This window comes from Dermatophagoides farinae, chromosome 1 (assembly GCF_024713945.1).
Source record: "Dermatophagoides farinae isolate YC_2012a chromosome 1, ASM2471394v1, whole genome shotgun sequence".
Taxonomy (NCBI): domain Eukaryota; kingdom Metazoa; phylum Arthropoda; class Arachnida; order Sarcoptiformes; family Pyroglyphidae; genus Dermatophagoides; species Dermatophagoides farinae.
Window position 1 is genome coordinate 1,518,210 of NC_134677.1, and position 26,553 is coordinate 1,544,762.

Below are 26,553 nucleotides of genomic sequence, written 5' to 3' on the forward strand. Positions count from 1 at the left end.
TTTGTCGATGAAAAAGATTTCAAATTGCCAAAAAAAAATTTAGCCAAATTTGTTAGTAAGTAGGGTACCATCTGTATTTTATTATTTTTTTTTCACAGACAGATTTGAGAGAAAAAAAAGAACAAATGAAAAAGAAATAATGAGAAAAGCTTGGCTTCGATTTTTTTTTCTTTACAAAAAAAAACAGATGAATCGATTTACAAAGTTATAAAAAATATAATTATGAATAAAAAAAAATTAAAACATCTTGTGAAACTATAAGGATGATGATTAATTTAGTGTGTAAACACAGACAAAACAAATGGATTCTAATAATAGAATAATGATTAATTACAACTCAAGTTTTTTCAATTCATGATTGATTTCAATTTCAGTCTAAATAACCAAACAAAAAACAAAAGTTTTTTTCCTGACAAATCAAGTGTTTGTCAAATTCATAACTGTTAGATGAAAGCAGAACAGAGTTTTGAGTAATTAACGAATTTCATCTTTGGTTTTTGTTAGATTCGTCGTTGATAATTTATTAGAATTGACAATTTCACCAGTGTTTTTCAAGGTTTTCATAGTATTCAATGTTTGTCCTGTTTTAGCATTATCATTATTGATGACAGTAGAATTAAGACATTCATCTGAACTGGCATTAGTATTGGCCATTTCTTCATTTTCATTTGAAGAAAGAATATCTTCATCTGAACATGCCGAAGCGATTCTAAATGTCGGTAATATAGTAGTCAAATGGTTCCTAAAAAATTGTATAAAATATGAGTTAAAAATAGTATTATGTCAAAATAGATAAATCATACTTTTCGGTAATCAATTCGGAAATCTGTTGTGTCAGGTATTCTTCTTCATCATCATCGACATTCGAATGTGCACGTACAACCGATGTTGCATCACGATGCATGTTCATCTAAGTGAAAATAATTAATTTTCAAATAAATAAATTATTTTGCATTTATTGTAATTTACCTTGGAATGTCGAATCGAAGATAAACGAGATGAGGCCGTATGACAGGCAGTATCCAATATATCAATATCGTTAAGTGTGTCAGATATCTGTCGCATTTGTTCGCTAATGATACTTTCAATGCAACTGTGTTCAAAGGGAAAAGAATTATTCATATTAATAGTGATTAAAAATGAAAAAAAAATAAAAATTTTTACATTGTCTGTTTACTGATATCATTCAATTTATCTTGCATCTGCATCGATTTGTTTGTTCGTAATATACAAGGAGCAAATACAATGGCCAATGAATTTGCGTTCATACGATTGGCCGATTCTTGGCGTGCCACACGTGCTAAATGAAATGTCAGACGTTCAAGGAGATCATAGTTTGGCTTTGGTAGTTTACTGATATGATTGAATATTATTTGATTTCGTTCAATAGGATCGGTAACTGTAGTGGCCCATAAGAAATCATCATAAAGTTCATAGGTCATTAGCGGTTCGGGCATTTCACGGAAAAATAATTTCAAACAACCGGCAAGAACATGAACGCTATAATGGTCTAAATCAATATCCAAACGTTGTGCATCAAACATCTGTTTCAATTCATTTATGCTTGTTAGCCTAGCCGATTTACGATAAATTCCTTCGGCATACAAGCCTTTTAGTTCGATTTTTGCAATCAAATGTTCAACAACTAATGGTATACGACATTCTTCCGTAACGAGTGCCGAAATTGGTGATCCAAAGATTAATTTATTAGAGGATTTATTATTGTTACCACAGGTGGAAGCCACTTTATCGAAACATTTTTTATGACAAGCAAGTTTACAACGTCGACATATGAATATCCTTTCCATCATCCAAACATATGAATCACAAACTTCGCATACCGTATAAATGTTGGCCGTTGAAATGTAGAATTCATGTTCATATGTTTTATAAACATCATCTTCTTTCTTGTTACGAGCACGTTTTTTACTTTGTTTACGTTTATTAGATTTCTTGAAAGTTGGTCCATTAATTCTTTCTTCTTTATTAATTTTCGTATTATGCATATTACGTAATTCATCCATATAACCGCGAAAAGCATTCACGCCAAGAATCACGGGAAATGATTTAAATGTATTTTCTATTTCACAGACATTTAATAAAATCTAAAATAGGTAAAAGAAATTTGGTTAATTCATAACAATAGGACATTCAGACAATAGATGATTAATAAAATACCTGTGCAAAATGGTCAATCAGATCCTTATAGGTCAATCGAACCACCATTCCATCTTGATGTGTCACCGAATAAGTGGAAATCAAATTATTTTTGAATTCTTTCAACGCTAACTTGAACACAATATCGACCATACATTCTTTTGGTTCATTAATTGTTTTCTTTTTGAACAGAATATTATCATCCATATCACGAATCTTTTTCGAAATGAATTTATCCATTGAGGTTAGTTCATCTAGATCGGTGATAAGAACATCATGTGGATCGATAAATTGTTTGACTCTAACTGATTGTTTAGCTGGTGCAGCAAATGGCGTAACTTTCGATGATGATGATGTTAATGATTGATTCTCTTTGGTTGATGAATCAAGACTTTTTCCACTAGTAATTTTTGACTTTTTCTGCTTACTTCTTGGCGGCCGTGGTGGATTAAATGCTACAACAACAGAGAAAATTTTAGATACAATGAAAATTACAAAAGTGTAAATTACAAAATACCTCCAAGTACGGAAGAGCTTATGTTTGAACCTTCTTTGATACAAGGAATATCCGAGCTAAGATGAATACATTTCTTATGAAACAATTGTTTACATTCTGAACATTTTAAATGAATTTGTGGTTGATTCGATTGCTGCAATGGTTGTTGAACCAAAATTGGATTCTCACAAATGGCACAAATTTCACCAGATTTAAAACTACTTTCATCATGGATCGAATGCCGTGAAAGAAGTGTAAAGTTTTCATCTTTAGCTTTCAATTGTTGTTGCTGTTGCGGATGATGATGCTGAAATGTATATGGTGTTGGCATATTCATAGAAGAAGAAAATATCGAATTCAATTGTGAATGCATATCACTTTGACTAGTTGAATTTTTCGATATAATAGGCATTTCATTTATTTTCATTCCTAAATCATTGTTTGACAAACTTTTACTATTTAAAAGATTATATGTTTGATTCATTTGTTCGTTAAGGTTGTTTGCCGATTCAAATTCCATTCCTGCTTTTACCGACATTGTTTGTTTCAACAAACGTTTATTAATCTCTGAATTACTTGAGGATTTACCCATAATGTTTCGAAATGTAGCTTTTGCTTTTTGAATGGGTCCCGATGTTGTTGATGATGATGATGATATGGCCGATGATTGAGATTCATCAAATGATGTTTGTTGTTTTGTCGTCGTTGCCGTTCGATTCGAAACATTGGGAGCTACTATTTGATTGGCCGATGTTACATTGATCGAATATGGAAAAGTCGTAGTCGCCAATGTTGTTGTTGATGATGAAGGATGTTGTGACTGTACATTATCGGAACCAATGCTTGTTATGGAAGTAATGTATTGTTGTTGTTCACTGTTATTACTATTGACACTACCAATACGAAGTTTTTGTATACTTGATGCACTATCACTATTAGTTAGATAACCGGAAGAAACAAACGAAGAATTAGAACCGGCAAGCCCGAGCACTTTAGAATCACTGGATAATTTTGTCAATTGTCGATGTTGCTGTTGATGATTGAAATTATGATCAGTTATTGTTAGATTCGATATACTTGTTGTTGTCGGTATCAGTGTTGCAGTCGCGGATGATGATTCTAATGTTGATGTTGATAATGACGAAGCTGTAGTTGTAGTTGTCATCATCGATGATGATGCAGATGTCGTCATCAATAGTTTTTCATCTGATAATGATTTATGATTATTTGCTTTACGTTTAAATGATGTTTTTCGTATCGGAATATTACGTTTACGATTCAATCGTACACGTTGATTATCACCATTTTCAAAATCATCATCAAGATCAACAAGATCATCATTAATATTACCAGTAATTGTAACAACATCATCGACGTCAATCACTGATGATGATGATGAAAATTCTTCATCACCACCAACACCAACATTTGCTGTAGCAGCCGGACGATTTATCACATTAACAGGAATGATTAGATTTGCATCCTGATTTGTAGTATCCGACTTATTGGAGAGAATATTATGAATGACTATTTCATTTTGATGTTGTTGATGATGATGAACATTTGTGTATGTTGTCGAAGCTGTCGAAACGTCACTACCATCTAAATATAAATTTACCGAATTTGTTTATATTTTCATCAATAAAACAGATGAAACAATAATAAAGCTTACCTTTAATCGTTGCCAATGATGATGATGATGACGATGAATTTGTTGTTGGTGGTGTTGTTCGTATCAAAACTGAAACGTTAGACATTTTATTATTACTGTTATTGACCGATGATGAATGTCGATTCGATTCTGGTATTTCTAATTCCGTTTTTTTCTGTGCTCGTTCTCTAGCACGTGCACATTCTTCGATAATATCGTTCATACGATTAGTTTTACGAAAAATATGACCACGACAACAGGCCTGAAATTTTACGATTGATTTTCGTAGATTTGTAAACCACTTTCGTGTTTGATATGCACGCCAATGTTTCTGTATTGCATTCGCTGCCCAATTCTCATATTGAGCAATCATTTTCAAACGTTTTAAACGTTTTTGTGCAATAAAACGACGGACAAATGTCTGCACGATGACCGCCGCATTTCGCATTTCGTTGAATCGTTTTCGACAGATCCATGTTCGTACCTAGAAATTCATATATATATAGATGATTAAAAGCCATGAACAACAATAAAAAAAAGAGAGAATAAGATGATAATAATGGATTTTTTTCAAAAATTTATATCAAACAAAAAACCAATTAATAAATGAACAGCTTTCATTCAAAATTCAAAAGAACAGAACACGCGGAAGCAATTAAATTCATTCATTCTCTTCCCGATTCTGGTATTTGCCAAAAAAAACAAACAAACAAACAAACAAAAACAAAGTTCTCAAAGAATCTTTTATATTGAAAATACACATATTCTTCCTGTAAACATTGGATGCAATACGCATACATACACATGTATGTCACGTTTAAAAAAAAAATTAAATAAAGACAAGTTCGTTAACCCAATAAGTGTGTGTGTGCGTGTTGTATATTTTTATGGTTAAAATCTTCTGTGTTTGTGTAAAAACGATCATTCAAAAATATTCAATAGAATAAAAAAAATAAAAAATAATGCACACCACTTTGTTGAAAATTATTATTGAAAAAATTTATTTTCAAAGTAAATCTATAATAACAAGCTAAAGGCACCCATTATTATGTAGTGTAAGAAAAAAAATTGTCATCAAACAAAATAATAATAAGACACACACACACACGCACAAACACATAAATAGACTAACAATCAATTTTCCTGTCACAAAAAGAAAATATCCACGAATTAAATTCACAATATGAATGAAGAGATTTTTTAGTTTTAAATATCAAAAAAAAAAAAACACTAAAGAGACATCAAAACAATGATGATGATGATCAAACAATCTATCTCTTTCGCTATAGCATTTTAAATCTTGATCAATTCTAAAAAACTCATGATCATCATCATCATCATCACCAAAGAGTTAAAAAAAATTGTTGGCCGATTTTTTTTTCTCGTTTGTTTTTGTATATTTGTTGGTTAGTAGCGTTCAATTCATAATAATAATATATGTATGATTTATATTTTATTTACTTATGTGGGGCTTTTCAATTCAACATCGACAGCAGCAGCCGCAGCAGCAACAACAACAACAACAGCAATGATAATAATGTTGGTTAGCGTAACTAATTACTTGATGGTGATGGTGGTGATTATGATGATGACAATATTTATCAAATCATCAACAACATACACACACACACGTAGACGATTCATTTCAATTCTATCTTAAAGAAATTTCTCTATTTTTCTTTCTTTGTTTTTGTCATCAACTAAAGAAAAAAAAATCCATCATCTCTCATCTCATTTTTGGCCAATCAACTTAATGTGACCTAAATTTAGGATTTTCAACCCTCGTATGTATGTGATAATAATGGTTGATTGATATAAAAAGAAAAAAAAATTGAAAAAATCCAAACTTACCCATCGTTGAAGATTAATAATACGTCGTAATATCTCTTCATGTAATCGTTCATCTAGGGCTAATTTTTCACTTTCACGCATAAACACTTTTGTTTTGCCAATCTGATACATTGCAGATGGTAATTTCATGTTGAGTAAAAATTTCTGTACATCCATTTTGGATGATAATAATCCTTTCGGCAATAATATTCGATAATGTTGAATGAATTCATCGAATGTTAAACGTACAGAATATCCAGATTGTCGTATTCGAACCGTTTCTAACATTCCAGTATAACGAAGCTGTTGCAACACTAGTCGATCATCAAAATGATTTGGCATCTTATCTGCATTCGATTTAATACAACGAACAAAAAATGGATTCGCATGGCTCAATGTGTCCATTAATTGTTGTAATGATTGTTGAAATTGATGTGTTACGGTTTGTGTTTGTTTTCGGGCCACCGTTCTTGACAATGAAACAGGTCTTTCTTTTGCAGATGTCAAACCAGGTGAATTGATCGTTGTAACTGGTGGACCTAATAGCTGTTTCAATAATTTAAAATTACGTATAGATTTTTCAAATCCATTCTTTTTCTGCCATGAATAAGCGGATGATGATGATGAGTATTTCTTTTTCCTGTCATTTTCAAAAAAAATACACGGATTTCAATTATTTTAAAGTAAAAAAAAAATAAATATGCGGAAACGGAATCACCACTTGAAAAGGGGAGAGGGTAAAACAACGAGTAGATGAATGTGAAAACAAAAACAAAAAATGGGGAAATAAAGTGTTTTGATGATTATATTGTCCACAATCGACAGCAACAACAACAACAACAAATGTTCAATTCAATGTTCAATCATTTCCATTTCAAAAAAGGGATACCATACATCAAAATCATGATGATGATGAAGATGATGGAGCATTGAACATTTCATTTCATTTATTCATTCAAAAACTCATCATAATGAAAAAATAAAACTCAAAATCTCAATATCAAATGTATGGAAAACAAAAATTATTATGGTTGAATCAGAGAAAAAAAATAAATGAAAAAGGAAAATGCCGTGTATATCACCACACGAGTATTGTCAATGAAAGAGATGCCCCAATCATCATCATCATCATCCCCATATAAAGTAACATAAGCAAAGAAAAAAAATCTCCATATGTATCCTTTTCAACAACAACAACAATAACAGAAAATTGACAAAAAAGACATTATAATATGCCACATATTGTTGAATGAATGATGAACAATAATAAATAAATATAAAAAATATGCACACACACACACACACTGAAGGAGAAAGCAAGGATTTATTTTTTTTTCTCCTTTCATTCAGGTTATATAAAACCGGGAATTGATGTATCTATCCATTCATCATGAATCAGTGATATATCCTTATACACTTGTTATTACATGATGATGGATATTAAGATTTATAATTTTATTATTATTATTATATCATGATGATGAATATTTTAACAACAAAAAAAAGATGAAACTACTACCAACTATTCAACTAATAAATCATTGATTATCAAAAAAAAAAAAAAAATATCATCTCACGATAGATATAAAACAACAACAACAAATCATCGACAAATGTCATTCTCATAAACATATAAATATATAATATGGGGCAAGAGAAAATGATGATGGCATTTCATTTTCGTTGTTTTCACACACTATATGAAGCTCAATATAAGAAAATTTTTTTTTAAATAAACAAGACAAATTACGAGAACGTAATCTTTTTTCTTGTTTTGAGATTATTGAAAACTAATTAAATTAAATATATAATACATGCAGATACAAGTGTTATTAACTATTGTTTATATGTTTCTAGATAGACTGACAATCTAATTAAAATCGATTATGCTGATTGATTGATAATGAAGATGAGTGATGATGATGATGTTGATTAAAAATGAAATCATCAACATGGATTATTAAATGAAAATGAAATGAATGAACTCAAATAAAATCGATATCGATTTTGGATTGATGATGACATCAAACACACATACATTAGAATTTTATTTGCACGCGATAATACACGTGCTTCAGAAGAACAAAGATGTGCTTGTGTACCATGAAATGGACACGATAATGATGAAGATGAAATGGATGATGATGTACAATGTGAAGGTACAATAATTGCTGCTGAAGATGATGTCGGTTTACAACGGCTGTTGGCCAAAAATGCACTATAATTATGATGATGAAAATTTGATGATGATGATGACGATGATGAAAGCCGTTTAGCGATATCAGAATATTTGGCTTTCGATTCATTTAAAACATTTGATTGGTGTATAGAATTATTATTATTACCGGCAATTTTACTTTGATAAACAATACTGCAGCCTTTGTCGATTAAACTATATACATATACAACATGGAAACGTTATTAGAATTCAATAATTTTTTTTCAATAGCCCGAAATATCACTAACTAAATAACCCATCTCCCCCCATCACACTGAATGTTTTCCCAAAACCAAAAGAAAAATTCCCAAAAAAAAAAATTCCTGATCAAAACCAAGAATCACATACCTTAATTGATTATTTTGCTGTTGTGCACCACCACTACTTCTTCGTTGATTGGCATTGGCATATTCTTTAACTAAATAAGTACCGGATAATCCTATAGGTTGAATGAAAAAAAAACGTCAAATCAGAATATAAAACTTTGTTTCATTGCAATGTGACAAACCTCGTTTCATTTTGGATATTTCACGTAATTTTGTAAAATGAAAATAAGCTTTAAAAAAAGCTTTAAGAATATGCCATCTAAATAATGCTAATGGATCAGAACAGACCAGTTCACGTACGAAAGCCATTTTCGATACTTTCAGTACGGCCACAATATCTGGACGCATGAGATCGAGATTTTTTTCACGAAAATCACGTATCTGATATTTAACTTTACCGGCATAATGTTTAATAGTGAATGCCGAACCACGACAAGGCGGTACTTCGAACAATGGATTTGAATTATGATGATAAATAAATTTCTGTAATATTGTTTCATTACTACCACAAGGAAAATTGCACTGATCATCCAATAGATATAAAAGACCATCTGGTTTATCTTCAATCAATCCTAAACATTCAGTATTATCATTGAAATCAATATTTCGCCAACTAATTCCTTCACGTTGATATTCTTCTTGTTCATATTTGAATACATGTGAATTAAAATAATACTGTAGCCGTTCATTGGCATAATTGATGCAGAATTGTTCGAAATTATTATGATCACCAAAATCTTCGAAACCAAAAATGTCCAATACACCGATACTGTTTCCTTTATGATCACGAGTATCTTTTTTCGATAATAATGCATGATTAACTTGCATAACGATCCAATCGAATAATACACCATACAGACATTTGGCCATTGCATCTCGAGTGGCTATAGCATCTGGTAGTTTATAATTTATGACCAACATTTCACCCTTTGCTGCTTTCGTTCGTTTACAGGTAAGTGCAGCGGTCAATGTCTCTTCTTTAACATTTAACAATTTAGAAATAATTGTCACCACTTCGGGATTTTTGATCATAACAGTTTCATCTGAATGATAAGTTGATTTTTTCGAAAATTGAACATTGCCCAGATGCAGGACAGCTGAAAGTACACTAAAACATAGAAATTGTTTATGACGACTAAATCCAACCATTTCCATTGATTGTGTGAGACGAAAAAATTCATGACGTTCATCGACACCTTCAAGTGTATAACATTTGGATTGATTTAAGTAGAAATAATCTTGAGGTCTAGTTAGATATAATTTTTCTTTATCTTCGGTTGATAGGCCATCGAGTAAATAATAGAACACATGATAATTTCGTTCACTTTTTACTTGCGATACGATTCGTGATTTTTCTAACAGATATTTCTGCACTAATGCTCCATGAACGGCACCATTTTCTTTATAATTAACTTGAATGAATTTTCCAAATCTTGATGAATTATTATTGAATTTTGTTTTAGCATTACCAAACGCTTCCAATACGGGTCCAGCGCCAAGAATCGTTTGTTCAACACCAGTACCATGTGTACCTTTTTGCGATAGCGCTGTCAAATGATGTAACAATAGATTGGTAGATTCAGTTTTACCCGAACCTGATTCACCACTTATCACAATACATTGATTGGTCCGTTTTCGTAACATTGACTGTATGTGGAAAATAGAAAAAGTAATTAATTTTATCAATAAATAAATTATAACAACAGGTGGTTATGAATCGATTAATACCTGATAGGCAGCATCTGCAATAGCAAAAATATGTGGTGGTAAATCGCCCAATCGACGATTTTGATATAATTGAACATATTTTGGATTATAAATTGGATAAAATGTGAATGGATTTACTGCAATAAGTATCGATCCAACATATGTATAGATGTGATTTTTTTCGAATCGAGCCTATGTATAAAAAAAAAACTTAGCTAAAGAACAACAACATGACAAACGAATTAAAATTTACCTTAAGGTTATCCAAAAGTGTTTGTTCAGTAAGATCGGGTAATTGGCACAGATCTGGATATTCAGAATTTCGTGGCTGATAAAGAAAACGTAGAAAATAATCACGTATCAATTGAGAATCATTTGAATCGGTCATGGATAATGGCCATAGATTGCCCATCCATTTTCGTCGTAAACAGAATTTATAATCAACATGGCCACCAGCTAATGTTCCTTTATCACTTTTTTTTGGCCATAATAATTTCAATGCAATTGGACATTCATTTGGACCTATACGACGTTCTTTACAATCTTGTCCACCCTGGTTACCGATTACTTCGGCCAATTCATATACATCGGTACCATCGGTAAGGCCTAATTTTTCACAAATACAATCGACAATTTCACGTGCCGTAGTGTTCTTTTCAGCTTCGATAGATAATGCTTCATATAGACGGCTATATGAACCAACATGTACTTGTAGAACGTATCGTTGTTTTCTATTATCACCCATTCTATTATTTTCTTTTCTTTTTTTTTTTACTTGTGTTGGTTTAATGTTTCACCAGATATGAGGGGTCAAAAAAAAAAATGTTCACTTTGATTTTCGATTGTATCAAGTCATTTTGTATGTATCATGTGTTTCGATGTGTGCAATTTGATAACTTGTGATACCATTATACCATCATCATCATCATAAGAAAAAATCCTAAAAAGATCTAAAAAACGAAAGAAAAAAAAGACAAAAAATCCAGGATTAAATAAAATCGAAAATATATATAAAATTTTAAATATCAAATTCCATCGAAAGTTTAGCCAAATTTAAACACAGAATCAGATCTTTTTTTTTATTTGTTATTATTTCATGATGGTTGTTTGTTTGAACATCATCGTCAAAATAAAAAAAAAACAAAATTCTTTCAAAAAAAAAAATCCTCCTTCTCACCACAATCATCAACTGACAACAAAAATTTCATGTCATATCAAATGTACATGTGTGTGTGTGTGTGTATGATTGTTTGATGATTCATTATTTGGAACAGACGAGGAATACTCAAAGCAGCACATCATCAACAAATAAACATTTGATAACGTTTCACATAAACACAAACACACACACACACACAAAAATAATAATGTTCGAGTATATTCGGTAAATTCAAGATTTTTTTTTTGTTTAGAAATGTAAAAAAAACCTCTTTCATCATCATCATCTTATTTGCTTGGTTTAATGTGGCAGAAGCATCATCATATATCAAAACATGCACATTCAAAACAAGATTGTAGTTTTCGAATCTCTCTCTCTCTCTATCACTCTTTCATTGCCTCATTTGTCGGATTGCCTGTTTTGGTGTATGAATGTGATAACGATTCGATTCGATTAGAAAAGAAGATGCACATACACACAACAAAAACAGACAGACAAAGATTGCAGACATATTTAAAAAAAAGCAAAAAGCAACAGGTATAAATGAAAAACAAAACAAAACAAAAAAAAAATGTCTGGTTGAGAATTAATTCATAGATTATGTTATTATTTTATATCCTTTCAAGATTTTTGTTTTTCAAATGAAAAATTATTCATATTCATCATCATCATCATCATTGTTGTTTATTATGAGAAATTTTTTCAATATTTTTCAATTCTTTTAAATCAGAATTCTGTTGCTGCTGCTTCTGTTGTTGTTGTTTTTGTTGCTGTTCATATTCGTGTTGTGATGGTGGTCCAACTGATGATGATGATTCCAATCCACTAATAATCGATGATGATGATGATGATGTATCTGGACTGATCATATGAAAATATCTACGACGTTTATAATTTTGTTGTTGCTGTTGTTGTTGTTGTTGTTGTTTGTTATTATCATTATTACCAACAATAGCTGAAAATAAATTAACACCACCGCCACCGCCACCACAACCAATATCATCATCATTATTATCAATAAAATTTTCATAAAATGCTAGATATAATGCACGTAAACATATAATAACTAATAGACCAATGATTATGCCAAACAATAATATTGATGAATATAATAATATTTGACATATGGCCAGATAATTACAAATTGAACATTTATTATTCACATCCATTATTACTCAAGAAAATAAAAAATGAACAAAACAAACATTCGAAACAAACAAACACACACAAGCTATTTTTTTCCAATAAATTGCAATATTAATTAGAGAAAAAATGGAAATTCGATCAAACAACAAACATGTAAAAACAATAACAATCGATCGATTGATTTTATTAAAAAACAGCCAAAATAATAATGACGACGACGACGACGATAGAAATAATTGGAATTTAAGAAAAGTGAAAATTTTTGAAAATTTGTTTCTTAAATTAGATCTAGTTATAATTTTTTTTTCTATGACTCAATTAAATCAGAAAAAAAATTTGCCAGACATTGGAAAAATAATTTAAAAAAAACTTGAAATGAAAATTCCCGAGTTTGGTGAAATAAAACAAAAAAATTATTCGATACTAATGGATTTCAGACCATATGGATTAATAAATGGGGATAATCCAACACCACCCATCATCATCACTATTTTATGATGATTTAATGACGCACACAAATCCTTGGCCTATTAATACAAAATTTTTTTTTATTCGATTATATTAGTGTTGTGTGTGTGTTTTTGTATGATTTAGGACCCGAATGATGATGACGATATTATTACGTACTACGTACCCAGAGATTTATATATTTAATCAAATTGAACAGATAAATAATCAATCAATCAAAATTTAACCAGAAAAAAACCAAAATGAAGCTTGTAAATTTTTTTCTACATTTATCAATATACGACGATCATATTATCGTCATCATCATCACCCAAAATGTGATTGATGAAAATAATAGTTACGATGGCTGGGAAAAAAATTTCGATATTTCCGACAAAAATTTTTTGTTCAACACAATATGTGATCGATTGGCGGGAATCAAATTTGCGTTCTATGTACATTAGATGTAAGATTACATAATCATGATGATATTAAATTCACACACACACACATACATAACGGATTATCATTGCATCGGAAATAATGTAATGTATTGACACCCAAAAAAAAAAATTGTAACATGATGATTTGTAAACGATACAACGGCATTAAATGATCAAAATTCTCATGATCATATGATACGGCATACGTGACAGGAAAAAAAATACCAACCATTTAAAAAAATTTGATCCAAATGTGTAGAATTCTGGTGGCCACCAAGTCAAGTGAAAATAGTTGTCAACAAAAAAAAATTGTTCGAATTCGAACATTGTTTCACAAAACTTGACAATCTAATGTCACATGTTATGTGTGATTATCGTTATCATTATTATCATCATCATGGTAGTGTTTAGAAATAGAAATTATCTGTATAGATGATGATGATGATGATGATGTTCTATCTAAATATAGATCATCATCATCATATATCTTTCATTCATCACATTTTTATTCAAAATTCAATTTTTCTAATATGAATATAATATATGCACTAGAACTATATGGGGTATATACAACTATCATCATCATCATCATGAATAAAACAAAAACGCCTTCACCATCTCCATCCACAAACCATGTATATGTGTGGTAATGGAATATTCAAATCATCATCATCATCATCATAATAATAAAAAAAAACAACCCTCTTTGTCCCCCCGCCTCCCCACCGCAGTCACCATCATCAACAACCATGGCCTGTAATCTTAAAATAGTTTTATTATTATTTTTTTCATAATAATATCACTCATTTGCAACTATCAAAAAAAAGAAAATCATATGCCATTTAGTATGGATGAATTCAGATGATGTTTGTTTGTGTGTGCATGTTATAATTCGACAAGAAAAATTTGTACATATGAAATTCTTAACGTTTTGTTTGTTTATTTGTATGTTGTTGTTGTTTTTCTTGGAAGAATTTTTCTTCATTTCTCATAAACACACACACACACACATATGCCAATTGAATCATGATGTGATAATAATAATAATAACGACGCTAATGTGTTTGTTTGCATGTATATGAAACGAAACTAACCAAAACCAAAAAAAAAACATCTTTTTTTCTTTTCTACCATGCAATAAAATGATTAATGGATTATAATTATACACAAATATATAAAATAATAAATAGTATATCATATGGTCTATAGAAAAAAAGGTCAAATTTGTCAAATACAACAAATATTTGTTCATGTTGTTGTGGTGGTTTTTTTACAGAGACAAATAATACAAAAAAAATGGCCGGACAAACTTTACAAATTATAATTTTTTTCTTGTTCACTCCCTCACATTATTATTTATCACATAATAATGGAAAAAAAGTGTGAAATAGGAAGATGATGAAATGACAGAAAACAAAAATAAATCGATGTGTTTGATTTGTCTTTCATTCTGTATGTTCAACAAGTGTCAATCTGTGATGTGTGTATTTTTGGACAATAAACACACACACACACACATGTAAAAATCAATAGTCAAAAAAAAAAAAACAAAATTCTGATTGAATATTGATCGAAATCGAAAGAAAAAAAAAATAATCACCGTTATTGCTAGTAAAAAAAAGGGGGTGATATTCAGGTCAAAATCATTAGATCAGCCTTGTTGATTGTTGTGTTGTGATTATCATTCTGATCATCATTCATAGCATCAAAATAAAATCCACTGATGATGATAAGATGAAGAGAGAGAGAGAGAACACAATGTTGGATGGTGACATTAAACACACACACACACACTTGTTGAACATAAAAAAATTTCCGCTTGAACGAAAAAAAAAATCAACAACAACAAAAATTCGATTGTTTTTATTTTAGGTAAATTTTTTTGCAATTGACAATTTGACAGATTTCTCATTATAGAGATCTTTTTCTTCAGATTCCTTATTTCTTTTCTATCTAGTTCATAATACAGAATCTACTAAACAAAACATTTTAAACATGTCAAAAAAATGGCGAAAAGAAAAAATCAAACGAAAATTGCTTTTTTTGACATTCGAATTCAACTAAATCCAAACATTTAGAAACACAATACACACACACACACAGTTATTTGGTTCTTACATTCGATTCATTTATCAAAAAAAAAGAAACTTACCACTTGGTAGATAATAATGATGAAACAGATATGTGTCCAAATAAAGTTTGAAGATCAATAAGAGCAAGAAAAAAATTATTATCAATGATTCAGATTTATGTCGATGATTATGATGATGATGATCAGATTTTTTTTTTGTTTAAATAAATAAAAATTAATTCAAAGATCAATAGGTTTGAGAATTCGAATTCCAAAATGAGATTGATGAAAATTTTCCGGTAAGTTTCAACAAAAAAACAAAAACAAAATCGAAATTCATTTAAAATTCATTCATGTGTTCGATGTTGTTTGTTTTTTTGTTTGTTATCACCAGATTTTCATTGTCAATTGTTTTAGTGGATAAAAAATTTATTGAATAAATAACAAACCGTTTTTTTTTAATTATCCACAGTGTTGATGTGTCAGTGTTTTAGATTTGATGGCAATAATTTCGGGTTCTTATGGTGTGTGTTTGTGTGTGTGTGTGTAATGAATTTTTTTTTTTTTTACTTTGAACAGATATATTGTTGATGTTGATGTTTTTTTTTTGTCGGTTGTGATGTACAGAAGAAGAATATTGGCTTGGTTGGCTGGTTCTCACAAAAATACTCACACTGTGCACAATACATAGCAAACACACATACACGCTCGTTTCGAAGACTTTATCATCAAATACATAAAACAACAACAACAACACCACCACCAATGTAGTCATTTGATCATCATCATCATCAACAACTCCTATATTGGCTGTATGTGTGTGAATGAAACTTGAAAATCGAATCAAATTTACCTTGTTTTCACGAATTTAAAAATCACTCTCAACGAGTTATACCGGATATCAAGATAATATTCAAAAAAAAGATACTACCATAGATAGTGTAGTACTCTTATATTCACTGAGTTTATGACGTGATAATACGGTAACATATATTCAACAACAATCTAGCGTAACAGGCTTTGCTGCTGCTACTACTGCTACTACAATTTTGATTTTCTCTCTCGTTCGTTTCTCACTCAATTCATTCACGATCCAAGCTGGCTGAATATGACTTTTTGTTGCTTTATTATTGCTACTACAGTAATAATTTGGTTATAACACAATAGTTACGCAAGTGATCATTGTCATTAAAACAGCGAATATGACTGTATTTTCTTTTTATTTCCAATAATGAATACCATATAAATGAAACGGAATTGATTTCCAAGAAGAAAATGAGTGATGATGAGCAGCAACAAGTAATAAATTTTTGTATGATTCATATTTGTATGTTTATTGTGAATCATAATTTATTAGCCAGGTCTAGATCTTTCATCTGCAGATAATCGAATGAAATAAAACAAAACAGGAACTTTGAAATTTGGTGGGAAATTCGAATTTTTTTTCATCTTACAACCATATGAATCATATTGAGCGAAATCTAGTGTCAATTCCTGTCATTAATTCTGGATTTTTATTTCGAGCCGGTTTACAAACGAACAAAGATATGAATTTTACTGAATGGTAATTTTTTTTTTAATTTTAACAAGCCCAATTCTTTGTACATGATGATGATGATGATGATTATCTTGTCGATCGTTTGACATGATTAATCGATTGTAATCATTTTTGCCCGCCTTTTGTATACAAGAAGATTGTTGATTGGTGATGAAAACTTTCGTGTGTATAAAGAAAAAAATGTAAAGATTTTTTTTGTCTCGCGCGCACGTTGCGCACGTTTCGTGCTCGACATTCTCGATATCGAAGAACCCCTAAAAGAAAAATCTTAAGTTTGGAATAAAAAAAAAAAAAAAAGTTGTTGAGCTACCCAACATATATCAGATTTATAAATGGACCCTTGAAAAATAAGACTAACCATTATGTACTGCCGCCACCACCACCACCACCACCACTATTACACACTATTGGACGATATATATCGATGATGATGGAACGATCATGTCTGCACTATTTTTTTTTCTATGGTGTATGGCATGGCTAATACTTGTTGAAAGTTTCAAGAATACAGACAAGGCTTACATTTTTTTTTGTTGATTCTTGTTTATCCATGAGTTCGTCGTCGTCGTTGTTGAGAAATGTGATTGTTGATCAAAAACCATGGTTTCTTTTTTTTTTGGTTATAGGAAAACTAGTGTGTATGTGTATACCAACAACAACAACAACAACAATCATCGTGTGTCGTAGCGGCTAAAATTGTATCGGGCTTTTACCAAAAAAAAAAAAAAAAAATATTTTGTAGCCATTTGTCCATTTGGGTTGTTGCCATATTAATCCCGCTTTAAGTATAGTTTCTTGGTGATTACTCTTGTCATGTGTGTATAAATGTGTGTATCGTTCGATCGTATCATTTTGATCGCATAAAATTTATTTATTGATGCTATATATACTCTCTCGAATGATGGTGTTCAATTTTCCTTACTTTTACTTTTAATGCAACATGTTTTTTTTTAAAATCTGATCTCATTGCCCATATAATGTCCAACTTTTTCCAAGAATTCCATTGGTAGCTAACATCATCATCATCGATCGTACATACTCATCATTGTCATGTCTTGAATCAATGAATTTTTTTTTTAACAAAAAACCAACAGAAGAAAAAATCATGTCAAAGAAAAATGTCAACTTTTTGTATTCAAAAACAACAACATCAACAACAACAACAATTCAAACCATCAAATATCAACAAAACATTGATGATATAACCATTTTGGATCCATTTACCAATCGAAATGTTATTCCATATTATCACAAGTGTTTCATACTATTTATTGCAATTTTATGGTTGATAAATTGTAAGTTTGTTGATTGTTACAACTATATCTAATTTATTGTTTAATAATTTTCATCATCGATTTTTCTAGTTTTCTGTACATATCCTGTAAATTGTTCTCAATCAATAATAGTCGCTAATCGTAAAGATATAAGAAAATTAGATGAATTAGCATTCAATAGAAATATTTCACATTATCATCATCATTATAATAATAAAAAAATATATGATGCTACCATACTCATTGATCAATTGGAAGATGCAATTGCCATTGATTTTGATTATGAACAGAATCTACTATTCTGGACTGATCGTGGTTTTGAAGCTATTAAAAGTTTAAATCTAATCGATCGTCATCATGTATTCGATGTAGCCAATACTGGTATTGAATCACCTGAATCATTAGCATGTGATTGGATAACGAAAAAACTTTATTGGGTTGATTCAGAAATCAATAATTTAGTAGTCAGTAATTATGATGGTACACAACGAACAGTTTTGGTGTGGAAAAATATGGATACACCGCGTACAATTGTTTTGGTTCCAAGTGAAGGGTAAGTTTTTTTGTATTCATTTCATTGTTGCTCATTCTCTCATGAATTTTTTACAGTTTCATGTTCTGGTCTGATTGGGGACAAGAACCAAAAATCGAAAAAATTTCAATGGATGGTGATGAATCGACCAGAGTGATTGTCATCAACAAAGATATTTATTGGCCAAATGCATTAACTGTTGATTATGAATCGAAACGGCTGTATTTTGGTGATGCAAAATACGGTTACATTGCTTCATGTGATTTTGATGGAAAAAATCTAAAGAAAATCGTGTCAAATGTATCGAATATATTTGCATTAACTATGAACAATAATATGTTGTATTGGACTGAGGTATCGAATGATATGCAAAATAATCGAATCCATCGAAATGGTCTCTATTATTTTGATATGGATACCGGTATTGTTAGTACGCCGAATCTGAATCCCGAATTACGGCTATCACCGATTGGCATTACAGTGTTTAGTTCATCAAGGCAGCCAAAATCTTTCAATCCATGTGATCGAAATAATGGTGGTTGTTCACATTTATGTTTATTATCGTCAGCTAATCCATCGCATTATTCTTGTGCTTGTCCGACCGGTGTCATCTTGAAATCAGATAATCGAACATGTCATTCAAATGCACAGAAATTTTTGCTATTAGCACGTCGATTCGATATTCGAATAATTTCATTGGATACGGCTGATTATACGCCTGTTGTGTTGCCCATACGTAACATGAAAAACACAATCACATTGGATTATGATCCAGTAGAAGGTAAAGTTTATTGGACCGATGATGACTTACGTACGATCAAATGGTCCACCTTAAATGGATCTCATCAAGAAACGATTATATCGTCGGAAATAATGCATACAGATGGTTTGGCCATCGATTGGGTTGCTCGAAATATCTATTGGACAGATACGACCATCGACCGCATCGAAGTGGCACGACTAGATGGTTCTTTTCGAAAAATTCTAATCAATGAAAATATTGATCAACCACGTGCCATTGCCGTACATCCATACGAAGGTCTAATGTTTTGGACAGATTGGGGTCAAACACCAAAAGTTGAACGAGCTTCATTGGATGGATCGGATCGAATTGCTATTATAAATTCATCTCTGACCTGGCCAAATGGTCTTGCTATTGATTTTGAATTATCACACATTTATTGGTGTGATGCTAAAGAGAAAACTATAGAAATGGCACGTTTCGATGGATCCGATAGAAAAACCATTGCATCATTTGATCGTTCGCATATGTTTGGTTTTTCTATGATCGATGAATGGATTTATTGGACAGATTGGACATTGCGAACAATTGAACGTGTACATAAAATGACTGGTCATGGCCATTCGATAATCATTGAAAATTTGCCCGATTTGATGGGCCTCAAAGCAGTGGGAAAACAATTTACCGAAACAAATGCATGCAGTGCACCACATAACGGAAATTGTTCACATTTCTGTTTCAATCGTCCTCATCAGCGATTTGTTTGTGCCTGTTCGGATGGATTCGAATTGAATGAAGATGGACAAACTTGTAGCAAATCTGAATTATATTTTTTTGTGCTTCGCCATAATGATACGACAAAAATTTCTTTTAGAGAAAAAAAGAAAATTCCTTTGCCCATCAATGATATGCATTGGGCTTCATCATTTGATGTTGACATTGGCGGCAATCACATATATTGGACCCATAATAGGAATCGAATAATTTACCGATCATTGATCAATGGATCAAAATCTGAAGCAATTGTTCAAACTGGACTTGGTAGCCCAGTCAATTTGGCCATTGATTGGATCAGTGAAAATCTTTATTGGGTGGATGTTGAATTCCGACGTATCGAAGTGGCCAAATCAAATGGATTTTTTCGTCGTATACTATTTTATGATCGTTCACGACAACCAAATTCATTGGTTGTGGATCCAATTGATAGCCATTTATTTTGGAGTGATTGGTCCAATAATGGTCGTATAGTGTCATCATTTCTTGATGGAAACAAACGAAAAAATATTGTTGATTCTGTTGGAAGAGCTACCGGTCTAACGATTGATTTTTATGCAAAAAGATTGTTTTGGATTAGTTTGGATAAAATCATGTCTTCATATTATAATGGCACTGGAAGATCATCCATTACTTTGGATTTCACCGTTCCTATCAAACCTATTAGCATGGCTATTGATGAAAATTTCGTATATTTTCTTAGTCCAGATTCGAAAACATTAGAATTTGTGAACAAAAGTCATGAAGAATATTTTCAACAAAATATATGGCTAAAAGATGATCTATTCTCGGCTGCAAATCATTTATCAATCTACGATGTTAGCATTCATAAAGGCTGGAATATGTGTTCCGATAAGAATAATAAATGTGAACATTTATGTTTTATTAAAACAAAAACCACGCAAAAACATCGACATCAAGATCCTTATTGTAGCTGTGCATCACATTATACGCTGGATACACATGATTTTAAACGATGTTTACGTATGTATTTTATCCGAATGTTTTATTGATTGATCATTTTTTTTCTTTGATTCCATTTATAGCTCCAGAAAAATTTCTTCTATTCAGCCAGAAAAATTTAATCATGAGATTCTTGTTTGATCCAAAGACAACAACATCCGGAGATTTTCAAGACATCATATTGCCTATACACAATCTTAAAAATGTTCGAACATTAGCATTTGATCAATTTGATCATTTTGTTTATTGGATTGATGGTAAATCAATTAAACGTACTAATGCTAGTGGTCTATATCCGATCGAAACATTACTATATCCACATCAATCCGTGCAACCAATAGATTTGGTTATAGATCCATATGCAAGAATCCTATTCTGGACATGTAATATTACTAATTCTATCAATGCAACACGTATTATTGGAAAACCAATTATGGTCGGTACAGTTCATCATAATCCAGCCACACAGGACCGACCACGTTTATTGGCCTATCATCAGAGAACAAAGTATGTGAAGAAAAAAAATCTTAATTCATTGTAAAAACATTATTTTTTTCTCTCATAAACAGCATTCTATTTTGGACCAATAATATTGCATATCCACAAATCCGTCGAATATCATTTATACCGTCAATGAAAAAAACTACTGTAATTAAAGATCTTCGATTTGAAGTGACAGCCATAGCAGTTGATCAAGAATTGGATATACTAATTTGGTTTGTTTCGTTGATGAATCAAATCGAATGCAGTAATCTGGAAGGTTATTCACGTCAAGTGTTGTATAGTGAAGATAATCTTTATCCAATCGCTATGGCCGCTTATGATCGATATTTATTCTGGATTGAAAGAGATAAGAAATCTGTAATGAAATTACCATTAGATCTGAATGAAGGAAAAAATAAACAAACCATATTCATCAAAGATCATACGTTGACTGATATAATAGCCGTACCACAAATGTCAAAATATTCATCGGATTTATTTTGTAGCGTAAGTTTTTTTTTGTAATCTAATTAACAAAACATTCGGAAGCAACATTCATAAGAGCCTTGTTTGAACATTTTTCTCTCTTCTCACTCGGAAAGGAGAATTTCTTTTTCTCAATCATAAAGCCTATGTTCTTCCAAAAGAAATTGCGAAAAAATCGGTTTCTGAAGTTTTGTCTTTAAAGTCAAATGTTTGCCTAACTTTCGTTCCCCGATTAACATTTTTTTGTTTTTGTTTTTTGATTACAGAGAGAAAATGGTGGATGTTCACATTTTTGTTTCGTATCGAATTATTCCAGTTCATTTAATTGTACCTGTCCACAAGGTCTAATGTTATCGGATGGTGAGACCGCCCGAGATTGTATTGATGTTATTGAATGTAAAACTGGTGAATATCAATGTCATACGGGAAAATGTATTCCAGGATCGTTACGTTGTAATGGAATCTCAGAATGTCCCGACACATCGGACGAAATGGATTGTCCGATTTGTGCTACAAATCAAACAATTTGCTACAATCATGATAATTTGTTTTGTCTGGAAAAACGCCAACTATGTGATGGAATTAATGATTGTGCCGGTGGTTTCGATGAAATCTGCTGTAATCATGAATATGAATTCCGTTGCAATAGTAATAATTGTATCACTAAACAACAGCTATGTGATGGAAAACAAGATTGTTTAGATGGTGAAGATGAACATTCGGATCGTTGCCATGATCTTGCCAATAACATGAACAATATTGGCAACAAAATATCCACATCTAATCCTATTCCAAATCTGCGTTTTATTTTTTTGATCGTGATTTTCGCCATCATCGTTTTCATCTATTCATATTATCAATGTCGCCGCTACAATAATTCTAACCATAATGATGATAAAGATGTTGGAAATGGTGTGAACGATATGTTAATGACTGAACGTTATTCATTGCCTGGATCAACAACCACTACTGATCGTGGAAATATTATCATCAACAATAATAATCGTAATCCACATAAAAAACATCAATTGAATGGATTCATTAATACCACAAATAATAATCTAAATGGCACCGTTGGTAAACTTGATTGTAATACAATGACAACGACTACGACAACAATATCGAATGGTATGGATACACTACCAACCGAACATTTGAACAATATACTTGGTGGTGTTGGCTCATCAAACATGAACAACAATATGACATCAATGAATCCATCATCATCGATTATATTGACACAAACTGAATCATTGATTGAACGCAATGTTACCGGTGCATCAAGTACAAGTTCATCGGCAAATATTGCAGCATATGCACAGCAAGCAATCAATCCACCGCCTAGTCCGGCAACACAACGTTCACAATGTTCAACATTATCATCCTCATTATTCGTTGCTCGACCACGACAAGGTCGTAATATTAAAAACAACATGTTCGCTAATAGTAGTGGTAGTAAAAATCGTAAAAAAACCAATAAAAACAAGAACAAATGGAATAATAAATTATCGAATCGTGGTCCACCACCAACACCATGTAGTACAGATGTTTATGAAGATATTGAACCATCCACAATCAAATATGTATATTATGATAATAATCAAACAGAAATGGATGATGAATATGACTATAAACCACCACCACCAACACCGCGTTATTTTTCCGATCCAAGTTGTCCACCATCACCGGTTACTGAACGTAGCTATTGTAATCCATATCCACCACCACCATCACCAGTTCAAGATTATGAATGAATGGTAAAAAAAAAATCAAATTTCATCATGTAAATAATCATCATCATTTTTTTTATTATTTGTATGTAAATATTCTGTTGAACATTTTTTAATTTATTTTCGAAATAAAAAAAAAAATTTTTTTTTTGTCTAAATGAATGAAGAAAAAGGATGATAATTTTTTATAATAATAATAGAATAATAATCTTAAAATAAATGAATGAATGAATTTTTACGGTGATTGTTTATATGAATCTGAATATTTATCCGTGCTACCATTATTTGTTGATAATAACTCATTATTATAACGGTTACGTTTACGGCTATCAGGTGATCGACTACTGCCATGACGATCACGTTTACGATCTCTATCGCGTTCACGATCACGATGATGGCTTTTACTATTATGATCTCGATGATGGTTACGTCCACCACTATTGCGGTCACGTTCACGATCACGACTTCGTTCACGACGATCAGATCGATCACGACGATTACGATCACGTTCACGACTTCTACTTCGTCTCATTGGTCGATCTCTATCTCGTTCATTGCGACGATCGCGTAAAGAATTTCTAACGTGGACAAAAACAGAATAAATTAATTGTATAAAAATTTCCATAAAAAATACATACTTTTCATCTCGATCATCACCACCGCTACGGTAATCATTTGAAGATTTCATTGAACTACGACTATCGCCCAAACCGCCACCTAATCGTCGTGGTAACCATCCTTTAACCGTACGGCCACGTTCAACATCAACTAATACACGACGTCCTTCGATTTTTTTACCATCCGCATGTTTATAAGCAGCTATATTTTTTGCAAAATTGGCAGGATAGACACAAAATCATAAACACTTACCCCCAATAAAAAAACAAACACAAACAAAAAAACATAAGAAATCAAATTGGAGATCGATTGCGATTCTCCATATATGAAGCAATACCTGACCACCTAACATCTGATATTTTTTTTTATATCTCACCGTTTCATTTTCTATCCATCAAACGAATGTAAAAGAAACCTGACCATTGTGGCAAAATTCATTTTTTTTCATAAATTATTTTTTTTCACATTTACCTCACAACTTACGGTAATATCCAAATCACATGAATGATTTCGAAAAATAAGGATCTATATGTAATAATAATAATATATAATAACCGGATCGAAACATGCAAACGGTTTTGAGTTTTTTTTGCGGTTTAAACGGAAACGATCTTACCCCATCTTACCACAATCAAGTATAAGATGGTAGGAGATGGAATCAAGTCCGAAGTCAAATCGACCGATTCTGGAACAAGTAAATGTACTTACAAAAGTTGTATGTTCGGTCGTTTCGGAAATTGTTTTTGCTTTTTCGATAAAATGCGAACAATGCTTACCTACTAAATCATTCATTTTAGCTTACTGTTTTTTTTGTTACCTTTCTTACATCTGTATTCAATTTCAATTTGCTTTGATTCTTTGATTTATGCAACTCAATTCATTGTATGAAAGATGATTGATTGTTTGATAGAATAGCTCGAACATCAAATTACGTCAAATACTTACAATGCATATCCCTTTCATTTTCAAACTCAATAAAAGCATAGCCTCTAGGTTTTCCTGATATTTTGTCATGTATTAACATTACCTGCATTAAAAGAAAAATAAAATGTATTAATCACATGAAAGTAAAAAATGAAATTGAACAAACTTTTTTTATTGGACCATATACTTCGAATTCTTTTCGAAGACGTGATTCCGATGTATCGGAATTGATACGGGCCACAAACAGCGTTTTATATGGATCATTCGTAGCATATTGATTATTACTTGGATCCCCTGTTTAATAATCAATTAGAAAAAAAATAGTTGAATAAATAATGAATTTCGATAATTTTACATACATAAAGCTATTCCCTGTTCACGAATATAAGCAGCTCTTTCCAGTTTTTCACGTTGTTTACGTTCCAATCGTTCTTCTCTTGTTTCAATTTTTACAGCGGGTGGTGTATCTTTTGGATCCTATTTTATTTTAAATTATAAATCATTATTAATCAAAAAAATCACATATATACCTCAAAAAGATGAAGATATTGTCCGACACCAAAATAGCCATGTGTTTTCTTTTCATGATTTAATTTGGTTACCGGCGGTATATATGGAATTGGATCTCTTGGCGCAAATAATGCCAAAAGATTTGGTGGTAAAAATGCTGTCATCAATATTATTCTTTATATCGATTTTCAACAAATATAATGAGATTTTCAAGTAAACAAATTATGAATTTTGTTTGATCATCGAACAAAGATCCAAACCAAAAAAAAAAAACCAATGCATGCTCAGAGACACAGAGTGCGTGTATT

The 26,553-nt window shown here is 31.3% G+C and overlaps 3 protein-coding genes across 6 annotated transcripts; 1 reads left to right on the plus strand and 2 right to left on the minus strand.

Moving 5' to 3' along the window:
- Positions 1-48: 48 nt before the first annotated feature.
- Positions 49-16,710, minus strand: LOC124491511 (unconventional myosin-IXb-like). Of its 3 annotated transcripts, none has more exons than XM_047054168.2 (14): positions 15,733-16,710; positions 10,639-11,335; positions 10,407-10,577; positions 8,861-10,325; positions 8,701-8,791; positions 8,173-8,526; positions 6,156-6,774; positions 4,326-4,788; positions 2,675-4,255; positions 2,179-2,612; positions 1,165-2,105; positions 970-1,093; positions 804-910; positions 49-742 (listed from the first exon to the last, which is right to left on the minus strand). In XM_047054168.2, exons 2-14 carry the CDS (start codon positions 11,128-11,130, stop codon positions 475-477), a joined length of 7,110 nt encoding a protein of 2,369 aa, XP_046910124.2. In that variant the 5' UTR covers positions 11,131-11,335; positions 15,733-16,710; the 3' UTR covers positions 49-474. The 3 variants fall into 3 exon arrangements, with proteins under 3 accessions (XP_046910124.2, XP_075589649.1, XP_075589651.1); XM_075733534.1 differs by lacking the exon at positions 15,733-16,710 and adding an exon at positions 11,563-11,678; XM_075733536.1 differs by lacking the exon at positions 8,173-8,526 and having other exon boundaries at positions 15,733-16,708.
- Positions 16,711-17,606: 896 nt separating this feature from the next.
- Positions 17,607-24,365, plus strand: arr (low-density lipoprotein receptor-related protein 6). Its single transcript, XM_047054169.2, has 6 exons — positions 17,607-18,504; positions 18,574-19,036; positions 19,093-21,515; positions 21,578-22,001; positions 22,064-22,484; positions 22,730-24,365. Exons 1-6 carry the CDS (start codon positions 18,273-18,275, stop codon positions 24,215-24,217), a joined length of 5,451 nt encoding a protein of 1,816 aa, XP_046910125.2. The 5' UTR covers positions 17,607-18,272; the 3' UTR covers positions 24,218-24,365.
- snRNP-U1-70K (small ribonucleoprotein particle U1 subunit 70K) lies at positions 24,296-26,529 on the minus strand. Of its 2 annotated transcripts, XM_047054175.2 has the most exons (6): positions 26,266-26,526; positions 26,095-26,212; positions 25,902-26,029; positions 25,757-25,838; positions 24,832-25,012; positions 24,296-24,771 (listed from the first exon to the last, which is right to left on the minus strand). In XM_047054175.2, the coding sequence occupies exons 1-6, from the start codon at positions 26,407-26,409 to the stop codon at positions 24,429-24,431; spliced, it is 996 nt and encodes a 331-aa protein (XP_046910131.2). In that variant the 5' UTR covers positions 26,410-26,526; the 3' UTR covers positions 24,296-24,428. The 2 variants fall into 2 exon arrangements, with proteins under 2 accessions (XP_046910131.2, XP_075589712.1); XM_075733597.1 differs by having other exon boundaries at positions 24,296-25,012; positions 26,266-26,529.
- Positions 26,530-26,553: the final 24 nt, after the last annotated feature.

Bases quoted from the DNA above. Each gene is read 5' to 3' on its own strand.
- LOC124491511 (XM_047054168.2), bottom strand. From the start codon at position 11,130: ATGGGTGATAATAGAAAACAACGATACGTTCTACAAGTACATGTTGGT. The intron at 911-969 runs GTAAATTACAAT...ATTTTCACTTAG, and splicing joins CTTCGATTCGACATTCCAAG to ATGAACATGCATCGTGATGC. The intron at 743-803 runs GTATGATTTATC...ACAATTTTTTAG, and splicing joins TCCGAATTGATTACCGAAAA to GAACCATTTGACTACTATAT.
- arr (XM_047054169.2), top strand. From the start codon at position 18,273: ATGAATTTTTTTTTTAACAAAAAACCAACAGAAGAAAAAATCATGTCA. The intron at 18,505-18,573 runs GTAAGTTTGTTG...CGATTTTTCTAG, and splicing joins AATTTTATGGTTGATAAATT to TTTTCTGTACATATCCTGTA. The intron at 21,516-21,577 runs GTATGTATTTTA...TTCCATTTATAG, and splicing joins TGATTTTAAACGATGTTTAC to CTCCAGAAAAATTTCTTCTA.
- snRNP-U1-70K (XM_075733597.1), bottom strand. From the start codon at position 26,409: ATGACAGCATTTTTACCACCAAATCTTTTGGCATTATTTGCGCCAAGA. The intron at 26,030-26,094 runs GTATGTAAAATT...ATTATTAAACAG, and splicing joins TGAACAGGGAATAGCTTTAT to GGGATCCAAGTAATAATCAA. The intron at 25,839-25,901 runs GTTTGTTCAATT...CTTTTAATGCAG, and splicing joins TATATGGTCCAATAAAAAAA to GTAATGTTAATACATGACAA.